The sequence below is a fragment of the Eurypyga helias genome, unplaced genomic scaffold (genome assembly GCF_000690775.1).
Source record: "Eurypyga helias isolate BGI_N326 unplaced genomic scaffold, ASM69077v1 scaffold35612, whole genome shotgun sequence".
Lineage (NCBI taxonomy): Eukaryota > Metazoa > Chordata > Aves > Eurypygiformes > Eurypygidae > Eurypyga > Eurypyga helias.
The window spans coordinates 241-21797 of record NW_010237174.1 but is presented as its reverse complement, the minus strand read 5'-3'; the positions used below and the strand labels follow the sequence as shown (position 1 = coordinate 21797).

At 48.7% G+C, this 21557-nt stretch overlaps 1 protein-coding gene across 1 annotated transcript; it reads right to left on the bottom strand.

Annotated features, from left to right (window-relative positions):
* Positions 1-5880: 5880 nt before the first annotated feature.
* Positions 5881-20790, bottom strand: KIF3A (kinesin family member 3A). The gene is made up of 16 exons (XM_010147368.1): positions 20514-20790; positions 19052-19196; positions 18766-18850; positions 18055-18160; positions 17145-17284; positions 16101-16298; positions 15573-15747; positions 14189-14290; positions 10694-10702; positions 8944-9100; positions 8152-8332; positions 7745-7855; positions 6864-6989; positions 6532-6585; positions 6316-6384; positions 5881-6112 (listed from the first exon to the last, which is right to left on the bottom strand). The coding sequence occupies exons 1-16, from the start codon at positions 20689-20691 to the stop codon at positions 5984-5986; spliced, it is 1965 nt and encodes a 654-aa protein (XP_010145670.1). The 5' UTR covers positions 20692-20790; the 3' UTR covers positions 5881-5983.
* Between the last annotated feature and the right edge of the window lie 767 nt (positions 20791-21557).

The following is a 21557-nucleotide window of genomic DNA, read 5'->3' as shown; positions in this document are numbered from 1 at the left end:
ACCTCATCTTCCGCACGTGGCGCTACGGGGCTTTATCCGCTCCAAGCACCTGACGGAGGCAACCCCTTCCCAAGGGATTTTGGTACTCCCACCGCGCCTCTGCCCACCCCAACCAGCTCCAATCCCCCAGGGGTCCCCCCCACGCACGGGTCCCACCTCTGTGCCCGGAACACGATGCTCTAAGCACGTGGGTGCTCGCTGCTCCAACTCTGCCGGGACTTCGTGCCAGCGGCTGGCGGCCCCCTCCTCGCCCGGGGGGGGGACCGTTTTTTTTAGCACGTGCGTGCGCGCTGCTCCAACTCTGCCGGGACTTCGTGCCCGCGGCTGCCGGCTCCCTCCTCGCCGGGGATGGGACCCGACCCCGCGCGCTCCAGGGAGGCTGCGACATCTCCAGCTGCGCTTCGCACCTGCTGTTTTAGGACACAAATGTAGAACCATTCAGGGCGAAAAAGACCGTTAAGCTGATCGAGCGCGACTGTTAGCCCAATACCGCGTTAACCTGCCGCTGCTGAAGCCCTCAGGGGCCCGAAGGGTTTCTAAAACAGCCGTGTGCGTCCTTTTCCAGAGCGACGACGACATGAAGACCTTGTGCAAAGCCACCGCAGTCACCTGGCAGAGCCGGAGCTGCCACACACACCTGGAGGGGATTTACCTCAACTTGCTCACTCTCCTCCAAGTGAAGAGCACAGCCTACAAGGTAAGGGCAGGCCCCCCACTTGCTGCCCCCAGCCAACAGAACCAGCTCCCTCCCCCACCAAACACCCTCACAACCATGTTTTCCCATTACAGGACCCATGTCCCGTGGCAGGAGACAACACTACCTCCCTGAATTATTTCCTCATGGATTTACGCAAATTCCTCCAACGATTAATGAAAAACAACTAGTTTTAAGTGAAAAAAGTTTGTTCTCTATTTTTTAAACTATGACACTGCATTTTTCAAATATTATTTATAATAATTCTTTAAATAAATGTATTTTTGGATTAAATTTGCTGGCATTGTGCAAGATGTTTCTTGGCCGGGAACTGGAGCGCACAGGAGCATGTTTGGGAGTTCAAAGGGGCTGGAGTGTGGGGCACAGGGCTGCAGAAGGGGGCTGGGACAGGTTCTAGAGGGAACTGGAGCTTTAGAAATAAGTGAAGTCATGACAGGGCAAGGGGTTTAAACGGAAAGAGGGAGATTGGGATGGGACATCAGGAAGGAATTCTTCCCAGGGAGGGTGGGGAGGCACTGGGACAGGTTGCCCAGAGGAGCTGTGGATGCCCCATCCCTGGAAGTGCCCAAGGCCAGGCTGGATGAGGCTTGGAGCAACCTGGTCCAGTGGAAAGTCCCACCCCCTGCCACAGGCAGGGGCACAGGATGGGCTTTAAGGTCCCTTTCCAACCCAAACCACTCTGATTCTACAACTTTTGTTACTTTACCACAGATTTTTAAGAAATCCATGGGGCTACAGTGAACAGAGGCCAGAGGCCTCTGGCACAAGGGTGGCAGGAGGTGACAAGACAAGCATTTGCCCTGCTGGGAGATTGAGGCTTAGACTAATGAGGAAAGCAGCTGCACGCTGAGGAACCTGCCCAGGAGAAGCCAGATGGGAAAAGACAGGACACACACTGGGCCTGCTTCTGTAAGCCAGGAACTTGGAAGTCTGTGCTAGAGCTGGAAAGGGAGATGCTAGGTCCTTGCCGACCATGTCCTTAGCTCCCCCCCCCCCACTTTATAGCCTGGCAAAATGCTTGGAGAGCCAGGAGCAAGGAGGCCAGCAGCAGCCGCCATCAAAGCAGCAGCAGGGAGCAAAACCACACCGTTGGAGGGATGACTCTACCTGCAGCAGACCCAGCTGGCGGTTAAAGTCTCTCTCAGCAGGGGACTAGAGTCTTGCAGGTATCGAGGTGTCTACCATTTCGCAACTTATTTTGGCACAGCGTGGGAGAGCGCTTTGGAAAGTCCCAGGACTGCGCAGGCCTTGGTTCGTGCATCAGCTGAGTCACAGTACTCAGGGGAGCTGCCAAGTTAGCAGACCACAAAAAAAACCTGTCACCTGCTGCGTGAGCAGGCCGAGACGTCTTCCCGAGGACGAACGCGCTGCGCACCAACACCATCCACACAGCCAAACCTCTCCAACTACTACAGGTCAGTTTGTGCTACTCCGCGTGAGCGGTGACGGGCTTGTGGAGGGACACTTGAAGTTGGAACAGCGTGAAAATGCTCCTCTCCAGCAGCTGAGCCACCTCGGCAGGGCACACACACAAGACAGCCCGGTTGTTCCAGAGCACAAGGAGCTTCTCGCATGCTCCACCCGAGCTGGGCTCCCCCTGCCCCCAGGGCAGCTCAGGACACGGACAAGGGGCTCATCCGCCCCTCGGGGGATCAGCACACCGGCCTCCTCCTGCTCATCTCCGGAATCTTGCAAACCATCCTCCTGTTCCGCCCACTCTGCTCTTCCCCAGGAGCTTCCCACTCGGGAAGACACTGTGTGTACGGAGTTAAAAACGCGCAGAGGTGGAATTAGGAATCAAGGATTTTATTTCATGGTATGAACATGCTTCTGGGGACACAACATCGATATATACAGTGTAATGCATAAAGTTCAATCGTAAAACAAAGAACAACCAGCAATAAACAGTTAGAGAAGCAATAAATAGGAAGACACGTGATGCAGACGCACCGGTTTTCCGTGCCAAGGAGGGGGAGCAGAGCTGCTGGGCAAGGCGAGAGCTGTGCAGACAGTGTAACTCACTGAAAGGCACTCAGGACCATTTTTTTCCCCTCCTCTTAAAGGACAGAGTCAAACATGAACCAATTCATTGAACACAACACACAACATACAGCGTCGAGAAGCTCAACGGTACGGTGAACCTTCCGGTGGCAACAGCTGAGCACACAGGGTTACGGTCACATGGGTTTTGGTAAACACCAGAGCGCACGCTGGCCTGGGGTGCCCCGAGGCCTTAAACCCCAACCCCTTCCTGGTTAAGTCACACCACAGACCCATCAGACAGGCAGACTCCCCAGGGCTACAGAGGGCCCACAGGGTAAGTGTGCACAAGTCAGACTCCACGGTTTTAGATGTTCCCAGCACCGGAACCAAGCCTGCCAGTGCAGAGGAAAGCCAAGCAGAGATCCCCGTGAGCGTTCCGCTCGGATAAAGCCCTCTTCTCAGAGCAGGTAAGCTGCACGCCAAGCCCCCACGCCAGGAGGTTACAACCAGTTTCTACAACTTGGCAGTTAAAGGGTGTGCAAGCACGCGAGTGTTTCCGCAGCCCCAAGGCTCACAAACCGTGGATGCTGCTGTTCTCGCAGCAGGGCAGAACACTGAGCAGTATTTGAACATTTTAAACGCAGTGTCAGGGTTCGCAGTGCTATCTCCTTAAGCCACCAATGTCGGTCAGGTAAAGACGTTTTAGCGGTCTTTTTGAAAGCCAAGCTCAGGAGATCCTTAAAGGATCATCCAAGAAATCTTAGCGCAGCAAGACGTAACAAAAGGAAATACACATTATCCCTGGTTCTGAGAACTAGTACAGACCAAAGCTACACCGAAGAAACCGAGAGCTGATGCAAGGCCCAAGACAAAACAGCACTTAAGCCATTCCAAGTCTGCCTTGTTTGAGGAGAATTTGTAACACAAGAAACCCCAGCTCCATCCCAGGTGTCACCGCAGGGGCAAAACCTACTGCAGCTCAGATCAAACACTGAGTATTCAACCCAGAACTGAAACCCAATGCCATGTGTGTCTTGTCCAAACTCAGGTGACACTCCCCCCCGAGCCCCAAAACAGAGGGCAGCATGTTCTGAGGTCACGATACTGAAAAACACATTTAAAGAAACGGGGAAAAGCTTACAGCTCATTTAGAGCAGCACTGAACACAACTCCAGAGCAAAATATGCCCTTAAGACCAGTTTTAACTGTTACAGATCCCATCACAGACCTGGTAGTCACAGGGTACATCCCGTTCTGCATCACGGCTGCAAGAAAGGGACATCAGCTTCGGCCTCCTCTACGTACCGCACAAGAACGTTCCGGTAACTGCAAACACACTACCAGCACGAACTAGGGGGCTGCCTCGCTCTTCCTGTCATGCTTAAGGACTCTATTTCACCTACGGGTAATCCCAGCTGTTTAAACCTCTAGGCAAGCCAAGATGACCAGGAAGTTGAAACTAACCACCCTGGCACAGAGGCCAGCAGGATGCCTGCAGCTGATGTGCTCCCGCACGAGTTGGGAAGCATACACCAAAAGGAGATGCGTTTTCTGACACAAAAGCAACGTGTTAAAGTGATATGTGTCTATTAGCAGCACAAATATCAACAAAAAAGAGCAGCCACCACAAATAAATGCTTATTAGAGACCAGAACTCCCCCCCCTCAGAGCATGGCCAGATGACAGAGTCTACACAGGAACAGCATCAGCTCTCTCAGGGGAGGTTACTGCTCTGGGAAAATGGGGCACTTCATGCCTGGTTTAACATAGGCAAAAGATTCATCCCAGTTTAGGGTGCTGGTCCAGTGCCCTTGTAGCCAGGGATGAGAAAGTGGAGCCATGATGCTCGCAGCCCCAAGGCTGAAGTCATCCTAAGGTTCCAGCACTCCTCCGAAACAACCTCCGCTGTTCAGGTGACAAATCAATTCACCTTTAAAAACTTCCAGCTCAGAAGCGTGAAAAGCAGCCAAAGCAGTGATGAACACAGACTTAAAAGGAGGAGAAAAAACAGCTTTCTTGCCTTTGCAAAGGCCTCACACTCCACAGTGCCAGAGCACACAAAGACAAAACCAGAAGCACTACTTGGACACGCTCGTTCTGTCACACGTAAACACGGCGCGGTCCCTTCCCAGAAGCGTCAGACCTTTGCAGTGCACGTTTTCCCTACCCACCTACCCTCTCTGTACAGCAAGTGAAGGGACAAGGCCTGTGCATTTGACACACAGTGCCATCAGGTGAACAGCCACAGCGAGGAGCAGTTAAACAAACGGGTCTGATGCTCTCCATTCCAAGGTTTGCAGCACCCACATTCAAACACGGATCAGTGCAACAGAGGACAACAGTGAAAGCTGCTGGTTATGTGCAAAGCAGGGCATAAATCGGATTTATCAGCCTTAAACTGCAGGATTCCATCAACCGTTTTGAGCTAACATGTCTAGCACGTGAACACACAGAGAACCCTTTTTCTATACATCTCAACAAGGATTGCCAGCAAGAGCTGGCAATAACACGTTTAACACACAGAATTTCACAACCATCATACATACCAGTTTAATATTATGTTAATATAACATACAAGATACGGGCAACTAAGGAAAAATACATTTTTTTAAAATAAAGCTCCATACCAGCAAGGCATGGATTTTGTAGCCGCGTCAAACCGTGCCACCTCCTGAATTCCACAGTCTGGCCACGTCTCACCCAGGTTTTTACGGCAAGGTCACACCTACTGCAGCAGGGAGTCGATGACAGCTCCTGGCTTTGCCGAACGTTTTCTGTTTGGAGAGCAGAAAGGGAAAAACACCACCACACACACATCATTGTGCTGTCTAGGAACAAGGGACCAGACATGTTTCAGGTCAAAACTACACAGCGTTACCCTTCCACAAGCATTTGTCAAAGCCAACTAAACAAAAAAAATCACTAAAACCCATGCTGGAATCCCCTCCAGCAGCATCCCCCCCACCCTCCAGCGATAACAGCATTTGCTCTGTCAGTGCGTCAGACAAACTGAACCACAGAACGCAGGAAAATAAAGCGAGAAGCTGGAAGAGGGGAATGCAGCAAAAAAGCACCAGAAAAATCCCCCGCCAAGTCTTTCTGGACAAGATTTCACCGTGGTGAAGAGATTTCAGCTTGGTTCTGCCACCCTTGCACCGGCAGACTGCACACCGTGCATTCTGTCTTCTCATTAAGCAAGCGTTTGAAGACTCACGGCATGTTTGCATGTACAAACTTAAACCTTCCCCTGGGTAAATCCCCACGGCAGAGATACTCCAAAGTTCTTCACCTTCTTCCTGTCTTGGGCCTGGATCTTCCTTTTGAAGTCCTCGGCCTCTCCAGCTTCATCAGAGATTGCCTCAAGCTTTCTTCAGTGTAAGCTAAGTAAACATGGGAAAGGTCCACCTCAAAGGGCTAAAAAAAAAAAAAAACAAACCAAAACCAACAAACCCCAAACCATCAGAATCATTTCATACACTCAAGGGTGTTTTTGTAACACTAGAAAGGCTCGTTTTGTCAAAAGACTGGAAAATTGGACAGTTTCCCTGTAGCTACGCAGGGTAGGCACAGGCAGAACGTCAGCCTACGCCATTCCGCACGTGCTTAGAGTCACTCACATCTTTTTCTTTTTTATCCAGGACAGGCGTCTGCTTCCTCATGTTGTTTCCTGTATACGCAACACATTTCTTAAAGAAAGAAAAAGGTCTGTTAGTAAAACCTACACACAGTAAAACCAACTACTACAGCTTTATTAATTGACTTCTGGGCTCAACTAAACTCGTCAGAAGCTTGCACTAACGTCAGCTTGTAGGTGAGCGCGTCAGCGAGCTTACCAGCTGCCATTCTCCAATGTCCTCGTTCCAGTGAACGTAGTTTTCAATCATTTCCTAGAAAGAAATTAAAGCAGGAATTGTTACAGACAATACACGTTCAGTACAGCCATTCCACGTTAAAAAGGCCCTGTTTACACTTGGAATGCTCGACAAATGGAGGCTCACGGCAACACACTAACTCGTTTGGGCTACAACTCAACAGACAAGCGTCAGTCAGTCCACTGTCAACACCTCACCAAGAGACAAGCAGCCGACTCGCTCCATCTGTTGGTCAGAAAGGCCAGAGAGCGCAGCACAGTCCTACATCCCAGGCTCGAGTTCTTCGGCCATACCTGGTAGTCCTGAGGAATGAAGTTGTCGATGATAAGCATCTGAAGACGGAGTTCCCTGCTCAGCTGCCGAATGTTCTCTAGTAATCCTTCAATCTCTCTCTGGTGCTCTTGTTGCAGATCTGCCATCTGGAGACAAACCAGGCATTTGAGAGGCAGAGCTGGCTCAGGAGACATGGCAACAGCTTAAGAGAACGGTCTACTGCCTGCGTTAGTTTTCGGGGTAAGAAAAGCAAACTCCGCTATAAGTACTAGAATATTTATCCCTGAAGAATAAACCCTCTGAAGCGTTCCAGCTCGGAGATGGCTGAAAGAGAGCACAAAGTTCTGTTTCATCAAAACAAAACTGGCCTTCTGCCAATCCAAGCTCTGAACCAGCAAAGAGCAGATGAAGAGTGTGCAGACAAGTTATATCCCTGGCAAGATTCCAAGGAAAATGTCAGATGCCAAAGGCAAAATGCCTTTTTAGGAAACAGGAACTTGAGATACCAGCCAAAGGATGCACTGATCTAGTGTGATTGAGCAGGAGATAATGACGGCAACAGGCAGAAGGGCCTGAAGAGCAGAGGAACATTTGGGATGCTGCAAAGCAGGAAATCGGGTTGCCAGCAAACTTGTGTTTTGTTTCCCAAATTAGCCTTTTTTCCTCGAGGTTTTGAGTATCTCAGGGTCTCACACAAACCCCCTCAGCCTGGGGAAAAGCTCTACAACACGCCCCTGTGATGCTCCGACACCAGACCGACCTTTCTGAATTACATGAGCCAGATGGACAGCTCAGAAAGACCTTTCAAACCGTGTGGCCCTTTTTCCAGTGTTAAAGCTGACGGCTTTCCCTCCCCAGCTACAGTCTCTCACATCACAGGCTGATGACTTCCGACACTAACCTCCGATTTTGCAGCCATAAGCATGGTCCAAACTTTCTTCAGCTTCTTGGTCTTCCCCTGCGCTTCTTCCTGCAGGCTGGTGTACTTCTCCTCGATGTCCAAGCGTTCTTGCTGCGTGCAAAATTTAGCACATTAACACAGTCAAAGAAATCACCTGCAACAGTATGAACAAGAGGAGACACTACCTTGGACAAAACAAAGCGTTTGCCAAGGGCAGGGAGACCTGGCTCAGCCCCACAGCCACGGCACGGCCCTACACCTGAGCACTGCCAACGCGTGGCCCCCGAAGCGGTTCGCTTCTGCTCTGCTTTTGGAGCGGAGCCACGTTTCATCCACACAAGCAACACCAAGGCACACGCAGTGTCCTGCCATGGCTGGTTTCGGACAGCTACAGCAGGTAACCCCACCTCCTTCTCCTCAAGCTCCTTGCGAAGCTGTTCTGCTCTCTTCCTTCGTTCTTCCAGTTCCATATTGGATTCTTCCAGTAGCTTTTCTTGCTCCTCTGCTTTTGCCAGCAGGTCCACTCCTCCCACAATCACTTTCTTCTCCAGTGCAGACAGTTTCTCCAGCAGGGACTGGTGCTCTTGTCTAGAGACAAGTGAAAAACCTCCTAACTACAGTGCTCGCAAGGCAGCAGGTCCAGCAGTTCTACAGCCCAGACAGCATTCACGGGGCTGGAAAAACTTGTCTTGCTGCCAGTGGCTTTAGTAGGGCTGAGGCAGTGCAAGTAAGTGCAGGGAGTTCCCTGAGCTCCAGCTCCCATTGCTTCCTCACAAGCCAAACAAGGTGAGCAGAGAAGTGTCTCTGCTGCAAGTCCCCTCTTTGAGGGGCTGCAAGTCACCAGGACACAGCCAGGCTACCCAAGACACCCCCCTCCCCGAGGGCCCTGCCAGCACAGCTATGCCCAGAGGCAGCTGCAGAAATGGGAGTGATCAGAGGAGTTTGGAGGATTCCTTTATGTTTCTAGGCTATCCTGCACAACTGGATAAAGGTCAAACAAGAAAGAAGTGGCAAAAGGATAAAGTTTGTCTCTTCCATCTGCTCTAAAGGAGCAGAGCGAGCTCCTCTTTCACTGCGAGAATAGCAGGAGCTGAAGTTCAGTTGATACAAAGCTTGACAGGCACCTCACCTCACATCCCCAGATATCCGAGTTGGACATTAAGGAAGGAAAAACCCAGAGCTCGGAGCAGGCTACTCACTGAGCTTTAAGCAAGTCTTTTTCTCTCTTCTCCAGTTCAGCTCTGGCTTTATTTCTTTCTTCTTCTTCCATATCAAGTTTAGTTTCAAGAGCTTTTCTCTCCTCTTCAATCTTTGCTTGCATCTCTACCATCTTATCAGGGGAAACTTTCTTTTTGCCTTTGGAAGAGATAGGGAAACCAACTTAGCTCAAAGAAAAATAAGACAGCCTCTGTATCACAGGATTTTTTTTTCCAAGTTCAGATTCAATTAGCTGCATTTAAGAAAATGTAATTAGATGTCAGCTCCAAGCTGGGCACAACTCAAGTCTTTCCAATCCCATTTTAACATCAGCCAGTTGTCACCAGTTCCTATGGAGAAGGAACGTGACACGACTAACATGAGGCCCCCAAAACAGGACACACACAAAGAACACCTGGAGAAGGAACACTGCCTGAAGAGAAGTCTAGGCTGGACTCAGATGTTCTAACTACGTAGGTTAGGCTAAATGAAGACAGACAGAAGACTGCCTTGACCTGGAGCTACAAGAACCAAGCTACCAAGAGTTACTGCTCAAATGTCAGATTAGCATCCCCACCCTACACCCCTCGTCCATCGCCCTCCTTAAGGGCTCACCTATTGCAGAGTCAGCACGTAGATATTTTAAGAATACACTGCTATAAAAATTTCCCCACAGACTGAGGAAATTCAGAACAGCCCTATGAAAAAACAGGCCATTAAAGAGACTTTTTGATGGTATTCAATCTATGGAACAGTGACTTCCCGCTGATCTGAAAGTATGGAGCTTTGCTGTGACTTCTCACTTGTCCCAGTCCAGTGTAAATACTCTTACAGCACACCAGGTGTATTTCAGAGAGGGTTACAAAGGAAGTGGTCAGCAACACCTTGAACTTATGGGCCTCAACAGTTGGTCCCAAACTCCTGTGATTTTGGAACAGAGTGAGGCTGCTGCTCTTGGAAGTCACTCTGCAAGTCTTGAGTCAACTTCCATTGCAACCCCAAGAGTGCCGGAGGCAGGGGAACACAGAGTTCCTCTGGGGGTTATGTGGAGTGCGAGTCAGCCCAGCCTACTGCGTTTCCTCAAATCCACAAGCCTCCCACAGGCCCTAAATCTCCCTTTAATCACAAGTGAATCCTTCATTTTCTTCCTTTGTTTCTCTGTTCCAGAGGGAAAAAAAACAACAAAAACCCAAACCAAAAAACCCAACAAAAACAACAACAAAACCCAAAAAACAGAATCCAGATGCCTGGAAACTAACAGAAAACACTGACTGTCAAGAGACTGTTTTTCAGTTACACAATGCATATGGTCAGAACATGCTCAAGAAAGTTGTAAAGTAAAAGGCCTCCCTTCCCTCCAGCATTCATGGCAAACAGCTTTATTTATACACACATACGACCTCCAGCAGACAGGTAAGTTGCACTGTATTTGTAAGCATGCCTGCACATATCCATATGCACATTTGTTCACACACACAAGAATATAATTAGTTCGGAATGAGATAATACACAGTTATTTCTGGATCTGTGGTGAAAAAAATCTCTCACTAATTAGCCTGAGTAAGAAGCCTTCTGAAAGCGCTGCACGGAGATCATCATACAGAGAGAGATAAGCCAGATAAAGGCTTCTTACTGTTAGGACACAGCCCTGTGTCTTCTCAATTTAGGAGAAAAAGGTGAACTAAGCCAAGTCTTAGGACCCTTTCCCAAGCTCTGCAATTGTATTAAAAGGTGGAAATCAATTGCACCAACCTGCTTGATCTTGCATTAAGAGGAAGTAGAAAGCAAGTCGCAGAGAGGCAGCATACACATAAAAAGAGGAGGAAAGAAAATAAATTATTGCTTTGATCATGTTGGACAAGAGATCGTCAGCATCAGAACAAGCATTACGTTTGTGCGCGCGTTTCCGGAACAATCATCGCTAAAACCACTCGATTGGAGCAAACATGAATGCATCGTGATTTTATGCTAAAGCAGAGAACGTTTCTGTACTTCAGAGTGCTTTGCACATCCAGGATAATCTTCAGCTCGCTCTTCTGCCCACCCAGTGCGACGCAGAATGTCGCCGTAACAGTAGAGAGCCTGCCGCAAAGATCACGCCCTACGGAACAATCGAAGGGGGTCCATTTCTCCCTCAACGAGAGGTTCCCCCCACCTCGCTCAAGTCAGCCAATTCTGTCACTTTACCTGCAAGGTATTAGCGTACAGAAGACTCGTCCTAAGTTTTAACCAAGTTTCCCAGCCAATTCTCTGCAGGATACATGACAGTTGCACACAGGGAGTCTCAGCACAAGATTTCTCTGTTCACACAGGGTATTAGTAGGTGGGTTGGCAGTAACTGATGCTTCCATAGAGGTAAATAGCCAGTTTGGGTTATTCAAGCAAGTGCAGCAAAAGGCAGGACGGGAAGGGCACAATGAAAGACACCACATGCATAAGGGCAACGCTGGAGGACAGTTAATATCCCAAACCACACACAGCTACGCTTCTCCTCCTCCTCAAGAGCCCTGTGCAACTTCCACAACAGAGCTGTCTCCAAATGTGCAGGAGATGGGCTCATCCACCCCTGCACCGCAGCAGCTGGCTATTAACTGTCCTCATGCAAATAAAATATTTGGGTGTCGAGCAAGCTTTGAAAGAGCACGTTTGAAGCAGACAGATTCCAAGCCTACCCTCATACAACCCCTCAGGGTGTGATCCTGCTTAACCTGCCACCACACTTCTCTGAGCTGATGCTTTCCACTAGCAAGTCTAATTTGACTGAAGTTCAGCTACGCAGCAAGACTTCCCAACTCTCCCCACATAGGGACAAGAGTGATCTCCATCCGCACAGGATACCCACAACACTGGGCAAAGTCCCCAGATGCAGTTTAATTCTTCAGTCATCACTGACTGCAGGTTTTTAAGGGACAGAGCCCTCTCTGACCAGACTTGCCTCACTGCTAGACCACAATCTAGATCCCTCGTTCCTCTGAACTAAGTCCCACAATGACCAAGAACTTAATGTCATGGGGTGTTAAAAAAAACCAACCACCACCAAGGCTTTTTTTTTTTTTTAAAGTATCTGCCCAAATAAAACCAACCAACCAAGTGTTACCATGGTTTGTTTGCAAGTATAAACCTTGTGTTGGTTGACTGTTCGCTGCTCCATTCATCCTCTCTGAATCCGAGAGGGCAGAGTCCAACACAGTATAGCACAACCCATTTCACCTGCCTAGCTGCCTTCACAAGCTCCTGTTGTAACAACTTCCACTACAAAGTCCCCTCAGACTTTTCCCTGATGTTTTAGGGGGAGTGTTTAACAACACAAAAACCCCAACAGTTTGCAACTCAACCTATCCTTCTGCAGTTATCCTGAAATCCTGTTCAAGCAGCATACTAAATTGCTTCCTCTTCTCCCACACCTCTGGCTGAGAACATGCACACTGGACAACTGTTTCGAGCATGGAAGCGGCAAAGGAAAGGCATGCTTCAGCAGAGTTCAAGGTTTGGGTTTATCTTTCCGACGGACATAACGGGGAAGAGTGCGGCATTGCAAGATGGAGTGTGCAGATTATGGAAAGGTCAAAGCTTAAAGGACTTAAGAGCTCCCACTCACTAGTGAAGGACTTATCCAGAGGTTTCTCTATGACAGAGCATGTGGAGTCTGAACTACTGCTGCTGCTACTGCCTGGAAAACAGAAATGCGTCCCACAGAAAAACCCAGAGAGGAAGAAACATGCAGGTGGGAAGTTAGTTCTAAAGGAAAGAAACCCAGAAGGGCCAGCAACCTAGTTCGAAAAGGCCCAAATTCCCATTAGAAAGCATTTGCTAGGCTCCCTCCCAGCCTCAGCTTGCAAAGCCACCGTTCCCCAGCACACAACAGCATGCTCAGAAAGACACGTCGGTTAAAACCCACCGTTACCAGCCTCCAGCTTAAATCAGCATGCCAAGGCAGCTTCCATCTCAAGCAACAACAGCACAGAAAACCAGACCACAGTGGAGAAGGCTGTGGGTATCTGCAGTAGCAGAGGATTCAGCAACCAGGAGTCCTTTCCAGTCTTATGTACACGACTGTGAGCACCTTCCTCTCTAGAAGGCAGAATCGGCTCAGATTTGGGCAGTGGCTGCGGACTCCTGCTGAGCAGCACCCTTACTTAGGGCCCTTAATTACAGCAGCTTGTTTGGAAGTTGAATAAGTCAGTTTATTTGCCCTCTACTCCTTTCAAGCAGGATTCTGAAGGTGGTCTTCTCTGGGGAGGAGCTTTGGGCAGAACCTGGTTCTTGGAGACAGCAGTCAAGCTTTTTGCTTCTAGAAATTACCAAAGGGTGAAAAACTGAAGTAGAAGTCGTTACAGCTGTGACCAAAGGTGTGACAAAGGTCATTTAGGACTCTACTTGGACAGATACCAAAACAAAGAGAGTGCATCCAAAGGAGGAATGCTTTGCCAAGATTGTTATTTAACAGATGTGGGTTCAGGACAGGAAGGCAGCCTGAATGTCAAAGTTAAGTTCACCAGAAAAGCTGGAAGTTGAGGTTCAGCACTGGGCTTGGACTTCTCTACTCCCCACGAAGAAACATCAGAGGTTCTAGGGGCACAGCAAGCTCCCTGGAAGCCACAGCATCCCACAGTACAGAGTGACCTGCAGTTCCAGGTGCAGCAACATCCCTTGGGGTTCAGATGTTACGTGGTAGCTTAACACTGGCACAGGACAAAGCAAACTTCACCATGGGGTTTCTGGAGTGCTCCCAAACAAGGGATGTGCCACCCCCATTCCGCTTCTCAGACAGCGGAGCGACACCCAAATGTCTAGTTTTTCCTTTATCAACATGAAATAGGGTACAAAAAGAGTCAGGTACCAAACATCCATAAGACAGATGAATCCTTTGCCTAAACCACAGCCAAAATTCCCCTCCAAGCATTCACCCTACCACTGATCTTTGGTGCATTCTTCCTCCCACCTCTGTGAGCAGGGAAAGTTCCACAAGCCATACGCAGCCACCTTGGGGCAACCAGGGAGCCGCCGCAAAAGGCGTTACCACAGGCACAACTACCCAAGAGGAAGCAGATACTACACGGGTTCGGAGCTGTCTGTCCATGGAGACGGCACCAGATACCTTCGTTTCTGGGAGAGGCATGATAAATTGCAGCGGCAGTAGAGCAGCTCTACAACACCACTTTTCCCCGCCTGGTTCTGGCTACAGTGTCTGACACCAGCTGCTGGGTATGAGGAGATGAGGGGCACTGATGGGCATCTCTGTCTTACCCCGCCGTTTCTTCCGCTTCTCCCCATCCTCTCCAACCTCGCCATCGTCATCTTCATCCTCCTCTTCAGAATCACTGGTCTCGGAGCCAGATATCTCTTCCCCTAGAAGAGAAGAGCATGCTTTAGGATGTGCTTTCCTTCACCTCATACAGCTTGTTACTGCAGTAGCAGCATTTGTCCAAACCCAGCAGTGTCTGACATCGGCGCTGGGAAAAGTCCCTGCAGAAGTCAGGGACTGTTGAGCAGAGAGCTTGCCATGGCTCAGGAAACAAAGAAAATCAAAATAAGCAATCTAATGCTTCAAAGTCAGTGCACAGACATTAAAATACCATGCTGGTGATTTTTGGAGGGAAATAAAAGTATCCTTGCACTGCAGAACCATTAGGCTACAAAGTTTTTCCTAGCAGGATCTCCTCATAGCTTCTCTTCCACCCCAGATGGAAGAGGAAGCGGTCAGGTGTCAAAGCTCATCGACTTGGTACTTAATCAGACACACATACACATGAAGCTAGATGGCACTTAACTGAGAAAAATAAACATTTGTGCCACTGGACATCACTGCTGCCACCAGAGACACAATGCTAAGGTGTTGCAGGCAGAGTCTGGAGACCAAACTGAACAGAATCCAACATTTAACATGCCAGCCTGCCAGTACTGTTAGAAAACAAGGCTGTTCATTCTGTGACTTCGAGACTAAGATTTAAGAAGCCACCTTCAGCTCTCCAGGGATGAGCAGCTACACGCAGCTCCCAGGACCTGAAGAGAGAGCTATTGATCCTTTCCTGCTGCTTCTGGCAGGGCAGACTGCAAACAGCGAGCGATGCTAGAGATGCTCGCAGCACGGCTGTCACAGTATCCCTGGAGAGGGAGGAGCCAAGGTCACTGTTTTGTAGGCATCCCTCTGGCAGGGTCCTTTGATGATGGACTAACAGTGTCACAAGGCCATGAAGTTACAGGCTGCTTCTTTAAAGAAGCTTCTTGTTTCTCTACACATTGTTTGGAAGTCAGCCCCAGTTCTAGCTCCACAACCTTGGTTCCTTTTTCTCCAAGACAACGCATCCCTCCTCCTTAGTGGGGACATCTGACCTTTTGTTAGGGTACATTTTAGCTCCCTACGCCGTGCCCAGCGCCCTCCTGCTCCCCAGCCAAGCCTGGGCACACCTAACTCAGCCCAGAAGCCACTCATCCTGGTGCCAAGTGCCATCTAGTGGGGAAAGACACTGGGTCCCCACCCACGCCGCTGTCTGTGGGCACCTCCTGGAACCGAAAAACCAGGACACCAACCAGCCACGGGACTCACATGACATCTTCACACAGCAGAGAATGTTCATGCTCCAACATGTGCTGGTATGGAGAGAAACAGGGGGAGGAATGGGAATCTCACCTTCTTCCAGTTTTTTCTTAAGCTCTTCAATTTCTTTTTGAAACTGGCGCAGCAAGGCATCCTTGGGATCTTCGTTAATCCTGGCCTTGTTCTTTATGTTCTTGGCTCGGTTTGCATACCTGAGAGTGCTGATGGTCTCGTCGTAGTTGTAGTCTGCTGGACCAATGTTTGCGCACTGTGACACAAAAAACCAGGTTACTGGAGAACAGAACTTCAGAGCCCAGAAGATGCAATTTCAGAGACCCATCCCCAGCTCTGCCAGACTCACTCCTACACTCTTCCAAACTCTCCTGCTGCTTCTACACCAAAGCTGCTACCCAAGCACAGCTTCTACTTAATCTCACATGGACATTTATACTGCATCAGTGCAGACACAAGGAGAAAAGAGAAAAAGCACATACAGTTCTCCAAGCTGCAAACAGCTCTGACAAAGAGCTAAATGCCAGGCTGCTCTCATGGCAAAGTCACTGCTACCCCTGTAAAAACACAGCTCGATAGCTGGCACAGGAAAGGCCTCTCTCAGCTTACCATCATGGTTTTGGAGTTGCCCCCCAGGGAATCCTGAAGGAGCCGTGTAAGTTTGGAGTTACGGTAGGGCACATGGGTGCTCTTGCCATCCACCAGCGCAGAGATAACATTCCCCAGCGTGGAAAGAGAGAGGTTGATCTTCGTAGCTTCCTTCAGTCGCTGCCCCGTGGCTCCAGTTTTTGCCTGTCTTTCAGAACCCTGGAAATGGAACAGGAAGCAGAAGCAGGAGTTGCAATACATCTTCCTCCAAAGAGGATCAACTACACCCCAAGTCTTGCTAGCAGCCATGTCACTCATCACCTCTTCTGTTCAAAAACCTGGCTAAGCACCTCAGACATTGTTAGAGATCTTAACTGGAGCTGTGCTAGCAACTTCTGGATTGCCCAACATAATGCAGCTGGGAAGGCAGAGATTTTGTTCCCAGGCACAAAGATCTTAAGAGAAGCAAGTCAGCAGTGATGAGGTGCCTCAGCTAGAGCTGCTAAGCACCACTCCAGCCTCTCCTACCAGCAGATCTAGGGAGAAAAGCAACACTAACTACTTTTGAAGAGTTTCACAGAGCCACCTAACCATACACCATGTAAATAAAGTTAACATGGAAACACCAAATGCCTCAAGTCTCCCGTTTCCTGCATCTTCTCCCTTAAAAGTTTGGGCTAAAGACACATTTTACCAGCACAGGTTCAAAGTGAGTGACAGAGGGAGGGAACCTGCAAGTGATGAACTGCACAGTCACAACCCTCTAAAAAACCCAAACTGCTCTTGCAAAGACCCAGTTCTGCTGTCCAGAGGGCTCTTTCCAATGTAGTTGATCCATTTAATGATTAATTTATAGAAGCAAGAGACCTTTTACTGGGAGAGGCTCTAGCTACACTCAAGACTTTCTGGTAAACCTCTGATTTAAGAGCACAAGTGAATACTCACAGAAGTCAAGCATTAAAACTATGAGACATGGGAACACGCCCTTTCCCATGCCCTCAACAGTGCATACGTGAGCGGCACTGCCCACCACGCGTTACGGCAAACCGCGCTGGTCCTACTTACAGCGAGGTCGACAAGGTGAAGTTTGCCCATGCGCACGTGCATGTTTCCATCAACCCCCTTCTCGCTGCACTCAATAGTGATGGTGAAGATGGCGTGTGAACGGGAGCTGTGCTCGTTCATGTTTGTGGCACCAACAGAACCTTTTAACAGAGAAAAGGCAGCGGTGTTGTCAGAAGGAATCTCCTGCTCCTGTAACACTCTTCCTGCTCTCAAAGGAGACTTATTCTCATCTCTTTACCCAACCCTGTTTTTCACAAGAAGGAAAAGGGATGCTCAGACCCAAACCGTACTCTTGGGCACGGAAGTTGTAGGACATCCCCAGTCTGGACTAGCAGAAGTGCTGCAGCCTGCTGTAGCTCTAGACCAACCACAGACTCACATCCCAAGAGCAGCAGTAGTTCTCATCTAGTTCTTTAAGGCTACAAAGACCAGTAGCCTAAGGCCTTCACAGCTGATCCCTGAAAACAGCTATATTTTGAGAAAAACGGACACAGCAATCCATGCCAAGAGCAACAGTAATCAGAACTTAAGTCAAAAAAGGGTCTGAGCTTAACTAAGAAGTCTTTCAGAAAACATAAACCCCCTCCCACTCCCAGCACTGGGCTAGTTGTTCATCCTGATCAGAACTGAAGAGGGAAAAGAACCAAGACCCACACTAGTCCTGACAATGCTGATGATGCAATGATGCTCACTGCATCCTCCCCTTTGCCGTTTCCCCCCGGCACTGCCTGACGTGGGAGGCACAGCCTTCTTTACCTGTCCCTGCACAAAAGGGGTTTGGGAGGAGACAGTCCTTTTGGTCTGCCCAGCTGAACAATCTTCCCAGCATCAGGACTAGGATCTCTTACTGTGGTCTCCTAACCAGACCTTTCTTCCGAGCCATAAATGCACCCACAGCAAGGCTACATACGGTTCTTGTGTCCCAGAGTCATGATTCTGTCCATGTCGTCTGCATTGTTCACAACATAAGCTGAGAGGTCTTTGATATAAACTCCCACATCAGGTCTCTCTTTAACCTAAGAGAAAAAGTTTAGACTGAGCACCCTTAGGAGATCCCCAACAGCAAATGTCAGTAGTACTGCAACAGTGATTTACTCTTCTGGGTTTTGGCTCCAACGCTCAGAATCGGAGCAGCTAAGGAATAGTCTCACACAGGACAATATTCTGCTGGTGGCAGACAGAATCCCAGAACGGTTTGGGTTGGGAGGGACCTTAAAGCCCACCCAGTCCCATCCCCTGCCATGGGCAGGGACACCTTCCACTAGACCAAGTTGCTCCAAGCCTCATCCAGCCTGGCCTTGGACACTTCCAGGGATGGGGCATCCACGGCTTCTCTGGGCAACCTGTCCCAGTGACTTCAAATCTCAGTCTCCAGTTCCCAGAGAGACTGAGGGGCCTCAGGGGTAGAGCTGCAGGCACAGAACTGACTCAGATGGAACAGCCAGTTTCTCACTGTACAACTGACCAAGTGGAACGAACTCTGACATCAGTAGTGATATCCAGCTCCTGCACGTGTGCCGAGGAGCTCATCCTCCCACTTCCCTTAAAGACCACACAAACCCTTGAAAACATGACTACTCACTGATTCAACACAAACATCACATTCGGGCCACGGGCTCACCTCTAACCTCTGTGTCTGGTCTTTACCCAGCAGGTCCCGCACTTCCTCGTTGTAAATTTCCAGGTAAGACACACGAACTAAAAACCTGAAGACAGACAGTTGGGTAGGTTTCTTAGTGAGACATTTGTTGAAGTCCAACAAACATACCAACACAATCCTCCTACCCGGGCAAGAACTGCCTAAGTAGGAGTCTTTAGGGGTCCCGCTGCAGTTGCTGTTGCCAAGGTCAGGCTCCTAGGACAGATAGACACACAGAAGACAGAGGCAGCAAAGAGAAGCTGTTTACCTCGTATCCCCCTCTGCCTTGGCAATGTGACCAAATATATGGGCAAAGGAATTGGGAATGATGCCTCTCAGCTCAGGAACTGCTCGGACTCCTTCCATGGTAAAAGTTTTGCCTGTTCCAGTCTGGCCATATGCAAAAATTGTACCTGAAGGATAAGAAGATATATGAGCAAACTCTGAGAAGTTGCTAACTGCAGTTCTACTTTATGCCTTCTTAGCCTGATGGCACTAAACACCTCTGGGTTTACAGAGCTGATGCTTTCCATCCACTCCATTAGATACTGCACAAGGCTAGGACAGAAATTCTGGACAGCCACAGTAAAGGAGGCTGAGTCACTGTTTTTATCCAGCCTGCAAGATATTGAATAAAAGTCAGCTTGTTTTTACTGCACAGAACAATTAAAGTATGAAGTGCTAGTACACTTAGGTCTCACACACAAATCATTACTGCAAGCCCAATTAATAACACGGTCAATCAGAGGAAGACCATTATATACCAACTGCAAAACCAACCGTTGCTAGTGCTCTAAGCCACAGCAGAAACAGTGTGAGGCTTCTACAACACAGGCCACAGCACAAGCCCAGTTGGGAACCTGCAGAAGCAGCTACAATTTGGACTAGATAATCAGCCTGCAGAGGAAGACATCCAGAAAATTTACTGGGATCCCAGGCTCTGGTACTCCAGAAATATACTGGTTCTTCAGTTTAGTCTAGCACTGCTGAAAACTCAAGTTTTAATTGTCAAGCCACTGACATCACTGTTCAGAAAAGCTGATTTTTAATCAGCTGAAACCTGGGCGTGTTAGCACAAAAGCTTATTAGGCCTTTTACAAACCCTGAAAAACTCTGTAGTCTGTTGTTTATAGCATACTGTTACGGAAAGCAGTCACTTGTTTCCTTACTAGCACCTGCTTTCCTTTACATAACACATTTACATGCATAACAGATACACGCAAATCATGGTCACACTTCCCAGCTGTAGGAAGCAACAGATTATCTGTGGGGTAGGGCAGGTGTGTAACTAGTCAGTTTACAAGAGCAAGGTTTAGAGGAGAAAACGCAGCAGTTATATGCACAAGTCTGGGATGCGTACCTAGTTACAGCAGGACCGTGGCAGCTGCCTGGTTACTGAAATTGTACAGTGAAGAGCCGCTGAGAATTCTGACAATGAGATAAAGCGTATATCTTTTGCAAATGGAAGATAGAGAACAAAAACAAAAAGCTACCTGACCTCAGCCAAGTCTCGTTCGTCACCAATCTCCCACTGTTAGTGATTGTAGTAGGTACAGCCACCAAGTACTCTGAACAGCAAGTACCTTCAGGCTATTTGAAGTTAGAGGCCACAACAGAAACAAGATAGGGGTACAGCCCTCAGGTGAAACTCCCTTAAATAACAACAGCAGGAACTCTTAACAAAGCAAAGAGCAGGAGAGGAGATCCTTGACTGAAAACAAGGCACTTACCATTGTATCCTTCCAGGACAGAGTCAATAATAGGCCTTGCAGTTAAGTTATAGACATCCAGCTGTTTACTCTCCGGTCCAAACACAGTGTCAAACGTAAATGTCTTGGGAGGCTCATTGGATGAGTCTGTTTTGTGAACAGTTATAGTTCCTCTCATTTCATCCACGTTGACTGCCATTTTGTAGCCCGTAGCTTTCTCCCGTTCATTAAGAGGCCGGCATCGAACGACAACTTTGACATTATCGCAGCTCTCTGGCTTGTCCAGCTTCTCAGGCTTGTTGATCTATCATGATTTTTTAAATAAACAAATAAACAGGCTGTAATGCTACCGTGAACATACCTGTGTGTCCAAGCCCGAACGCTGTTGAATCGGCTCAAGCAGGTGCATACATCTCCACAGCCTCACGAACTCGGGGAGTGGTTTATAATTAAAGCTGAGAGAATAACGCATGCTCACTCAGTCAGTGCAATCTTCGTCTGTTTGCTAACGTGGAAACCCAGTAAGACGTGAGAATTTCACGTTCAATAACACAGATTTTCTCCAACAAACCATTTCATGCTCACAACACGCGAGCAGCCGCGCCGTTCTTTTACACCAACGCTGATCACACGCTCTCACTGGAGCGCACAAGCCTCAAACCTTGCAGAGGACAGAAGGAGACATCAGCAAACGCTGGCAGAAGGGAATTATCACGGGTTACAACCTTCAGGGCACTCATGGAATTTCAATCATTTAAAAAACTCAGATGTGGTATTACAGAACCTCACAAACCTTTTATTTCACTTAGTTACAAATACAGATTTTGAAGAACCAGTGATTAACTTGACATCACACACTTCTCCTGATAAAGTAAATCTAAAACCCGTTTATCTAGTAAGGTCTAAGGCCCTACCCTTGGTGACAGGTGCTGTAGCTGAGCATGTAACTCCTTCTAAAGCAGCTCTCCTGGACGTCAACATAAGCAAACCTCATTTCCTCTCCCACCAGCTGGCATCTGCCCAGATTCCTCTCAGGTCTCCGCAGAGGCCAGGAACAGCTTCTGC

What these genes read in the sequence shown, in the direction of transcription:
- KIF3A (XM_010147368.1), bottom strand. Translation starts at nt 20,691, where the DNA reads ATGGCAGTCAACGTGGATGAAATGAGAGGAACTATAACTGTTCACAAA. An exon ending in AAAGACTTGCTTAAAGCTCA is followed by an intron (nt 8,333 to 8,943) that starts GTGAGTAGCCTG and finishes ACTTGTCTCTAG; the next exon opens with ACAAGAGCACCAGTCCCTGC. An exon ending in AGGAGCTTGAGGAGAAGGAG is followed by an intron (nt 7,856 to 8,151) that starts GTGGGGTTACCT and finishes TTTTGCACGCAG; the next exon opens with CAAGAACGCTTGGACATCGA.